This window comes from Chenopodium album, chromosome 9 (assembly GCF_948465745.1).
Source record: "Chenopodium album chromosome 9, dcCheAlbu1.1, whole genome shotgun sequence".
Classification (NCBI taxonomy): Eukaryota; Viridiplantae; Streptophyta; class Magnoliopsida; order Caryophyllales; family Amaranthaceae; genus Chenopodium; species Chenopodium album.
In genome coordinates, this window is record NC_137842.1 from 60,336,799 (window position 1) to 60,341,202 (window position 4,404).

Genomic DNA, 4,404 nt, shown 5'->3' on the forward strand with positions numbered 1-4,404 from the left:
ACTGAACTTAATTTTACTGAACTAAAATTATTTTTACTGAACTTAAATTATTTTTACTGAACTTAAATTATTTTTACTGATTTCTATTATAATTCTTCTTTAAGAAAACTAAATTTTACTGAACTGAAATTATTTTTACTGAACTGAACTTATTTTTACTGAACTGAAATTATTTTTACTTAATATTATTTTTGTAAGCTGAAGAGAACAGGGTCTTATTGAGTACCGACTGTACGGACACATTGAGATATACTTCCTTTGTTCTTTTTTCTTTTACTTGACGCATTTTGACTTTTACACTATTAACCACCTTTTTTTTTACCGTCTTTTGTGAATAAAATGTAAGAAAAAATATATTCATGAAGGATATTTTTGAATTCGTCTTAATAAGTACTATCATACTACTCCCTCCGTTTTTAAATACTTGCTCCATTTCTATTTTTTACACTATTCATTCGTCCTACTTTGACTAATGTTTGTTATTAACACACAAGAAAAATATAGTCTTGTGGGTACTTGTTGAAATCGTTTCAATAAATAGATTATTAATTTTCAATTGTTAGAATTTATACTTATTGATAATTAAAGATATTATTGATCAAAAATTAACATTGGCATTCGTGTCCAAGAGAAAGGGAGCAAGTATTTAAAAACGGAGGGAGTATATAACTTTTATAATTTTTACTTGTGAAAAATTAAAGTTGTTGGTCGTTAAAAATTTGCATTGACAAGCGTGATAAAAGAAGCAAGTCAGGTAAAAAGAATAAAGGAGGTATATACATATCAAGATGTAATCCATAATTGGGTCGAGTTGGATCGGGCTTGCAAAATAGTGTTGTGCTCAATCGTTATGGGGCAAGAGGTGGGCATGGGCCATGCTGGCCCGCGGGAAAGCACGAGCACGGCACGATGGTGGCACGGCCCGACACGAGCTCGCCAGCGGCACGACACAACAAGGTGACCGAGGAGTGGGCCATAGGGTGTGCCATGAACACAATTTTGAATAATCGGCACATGGCCTGGCATGGGCCGGTGGGCGGCATGGTAATTTGGCCTGCTAGCATGGCACACGGCACGCCACGACCTGTACAAACGACTATATTTCGCTTCTTCCATCAGCCATAAAACGACTATAATAAAGAAGTTAAAGAACTATAATAATAAAAAAAAACAGAATAATAAAAACAACAATAATGATATAATAATACAAAAGCGTAAACATAAATTAATAAAATTATTTAAATATACTAATTTTAAAAGTTGTTCAAAAAAATATTGATTTAAAAAAAAAATTGAATAACCTGCTGCCTGACCTGGCACAGCACACTAGGCACGTGGGTCGTACTATGTCGTGGGTTAGGGTGTGTCAAATGGTGGCTCAAATCAGCATGACACGGCCCACCAAGCCGACGGTCCGGCACGGCCCGACACGAGCAACCACCAGGCACGGCGAGGCACGACCCATGGTGGCCCGGCACGGCAGGCAAGACTCATCACTCATGTTTGTCTAAGAATATGTTTTTATATTGTGTAAACCCACACTTTTTCAGGCTAAATCTGATTGGGCCAACTAACTTGACATGAAACAATTAGAAATTAAAAGATTTTACATCAAGGAACAAAAAATATAAACTAGGCTAAACTCGAGTCATGTGGGATGAGTCTGCTATTATTTTCCTAACACATAATAGGAATAATCAAGTCATCAGAAGATGTAGACTAATAGATCAAATTCGACCGTAATTGATCTTTAGTATTAGTGAATATGATATAAAGTGGAAATAATAAACCAAGGGATTAATATTGCAAATCAATTTCTTATTAGAAGCAATTACCAATCATACATAGACTTTACACCCATAAGAAAAATGTAAAATACCTAAGCTAGATATAAAATTGCATGACAAGATGATATAAAAGCCACAACATATCACTGTACCCGGAAAAACATTTGAAATGAAGTGGAATCTAATAATCCAGACTTGATCCCGAATCCGAATTAATCCAAAGAGTGAAGTGGATGGAATACCAAATAATAATTTATCTTCCTATATTGGTTTCATAATTAAAACTCCTTAATAATTAGCCGATGTAGTACATAGGGTCAGGTAACTTGAAGGTCCTCTTGCCGGGGTTGGCTCCTATTAAATCACTCCATTGGTCTCCAATGTTTCCAACGATTGTATACCCCATCTCTTCTAGCTTTGTCCTGTGCGTTGATTTGTACTCCACCGATTTCAAATGTGACTCACTTGGTTGCCTATTGTATTAAAATTTAAAAAAGATCAATAATTATACGATATAATATATAAGACCTTATATTTAATGCATCTGTGAGTTTTTCATAAGTGATTCACTTGGTTGCCTATCATATTTAAAAATAAAACAATAATTATACGATTACATATACAACTATACAAGAGTATAAGGCCCCGTTCTCTATTCTTGCTGAACTGAAATTATTTTTATTGAAACAAAATTATTTTTACTGAAACAAAATTATATTTGCTGAACTTAAATTATTTTTACTGAACTTAAATTAATTTTACTGAAATGAAATTATTTTTGGTGAACTGAAATTATTTTTTATTAGTTTTTTTATTATAAATCTTTTTTTTTTTTTTAAAACTGAATTTTACTTAACTGAACTTATGAAATTAATTTACTAAAGTGAACTTATTTTTACTGAACTGAAATTATTTTTACTGTTGTGAACTTATTTTTACTAAATAGAAATTATTTTTACTTAATATTATTTTTTTAAGTTGAACATAACAGGGCCTATGACCTAATTTTTTTTAATTTTTTTTAAAGGTATAATAGATATTGTAAATTGACTAAAAAAATCATGTTGAATCATTTAATTTGTGTAACATCTCCGACGAAGTACTCCGTATTATTCATTATTCCCCCCGTCTCTAAATTAAAAGTCTCTTTTTCTTTAATATGTGAGCAATAAATGGTAAAAAGAGACTTTATATTAAGGGACGGATGGAGTATAAAGTAAGTAATTATACTTACTTTAAGATCATCTTTTCCCACTTGTAGTAGCCAATATTCTTCATGTTGCGCTCTTTAGGCTCCCTAAACTCTTCATGAGCTCCCGTAAGAAAAACAACTTTGATACCAAGACGAACCAATTTCTTATAGAAGCTTAGCACTGCGGGTATTGCTGGTGCTTTAACTTCCTTTTGCCATTCATCGAATGATGTTGCATTGTACGGGTTTACCCTGCATATATCACATTTAATCACCATTCACGTTAGAGGAATAATAATATTAAATTCACCTCCAATTTTTTAAGATTCAAATTATTAACTTCATGTCAGTATATATCATATCGATCAACTTTAGCTTCAAAAGAAAAGATATTCAACTTCTTGTACTACCTAATATTTACTACGACGTATGGAGAAATATATGTAATAGAAATTACTATTAATAGTTATATTTATTTCTTTAGCAAATATAAAAGTCAAAATAATGCATTAATTTCAAAAAAAATATTCCGTTTTACCATTTTTTAAAAGTTGTTGTACTCATACTTGTAAAGTTTGTCTCTTTATTAAACCGATGAGAAATAAGCTAATACTATGTAAAGATATACGAAGTAGAGGTTCTTACCCAAAACCAACATCGGCATAGTAGGGCAAATTAGAGAGGGAAGTCTCATCAATATCGAATATCCAAACATAGTTGCCATCTTTCTTGAGTGAGAGAGTCTTAACATAGTCATAAGCAGCAGAAGTAACAGCCAAACAATCTTTTCGATATTGAGCACCCATCATGTAATGTCCCACGTACCCTTCACATTCTTCCGGGACTGTCTTCCAGTCCCGGAGATTGTTTGTCTCCACGGCCAGCCGCCAACTCAAGCAATTTAGGCCCTCGATTTTGTGGCCGGCTGAGCCAGAATGGGGCATGAGGAGATGTATTGATGAGTGTGGATATTCATGAGCTTTAACATTACTAAAGAATGAAGAAGTCACTAGAACTCCTAGGAAGAATATCAAAGAAAACCCTCTTAAGAAGCTCATATTGTTGTAAAATTGTATGGTTTAATTATGTATGTTATGTAAGCTTAAGGGAATGTATCCCTTATTTATAAGGACTTAAAGTGACCCTTGTCTTTTGGTAATAATGTTAATTATTGTTGTTAATTAATTAAAACTTTGTCCCTCAATTATTTGTTTAGACGTAGCCCAACATAATTCACGTGAATGTTAATGTTTATTATAAGAAAAATGAGTAGGTGTTGCTTGATTACAAAGTAAAAGCTGTAAAAACAAGATTTCGTGTTCGCACCCCAAATAAATCAAAGAATTGAAAAGGAATAATTCCGCGTTCAATTTCATTTATATTGTATGGGATGACATGCGATGCATGCAGCACGCTAAGCTACAT

General features: G+C 32.7%; 1 protein-coding gene across 1 annotated transcript; it reads right to left on the bottom strand.

The window, feature by feature from the left end:
- Positions 1-2,082: 2,082 nt before the first annotated feature.
- On the bottom strand, positions 2,083-4,037 carry LOC145557845 (acid phosphatase 1-like). The gene is made up of 3 exons (XM_081619028.1): positions 3,625-4,037; positions 3,022-3,231; positions 2,083-2,260 (listed from the first exon to the last, which is right to left on the bottom strand). The coding sequence occupies exons 1-3, from the start codon at positions 4,035-4,037 to the stop codon at positions 2,083-2,085; spliced, it is 801 nt and encodes a 266-aa protein (XP_081475154.1).
- Between the last annotated feature and the right edge of the window lie 367 nt (positions 4,038-4,404).

What these genes read in the sequence shown, in the direction of transcription:
- LOC145557845 (XM_081619028.1), bottom strand. Translation starts at nt 4,037, where the DNA reads ATGAGCTTCTTAAGAGGGTTTTCTTTGATATTCTTCCTAGGAGTTCTA. An exon ending in TATGCCGATGTTGGTTTTGG is followed by an intron (nt 3,232 to 3,624) that starts GTAAGAACCTCT and finishes TGATATATGCAG; the next exon opens with GGTAAACCCGTACAATGCAA. An exon ending in TGGGAAAAGATGATCTTAAA is followed by an intron (nt 2,261 to 3,021) that starts GTAAGTATAATT and finishes TTAATACAATAG; the next exon opens with GCAACCAAGTGAGTCACATT.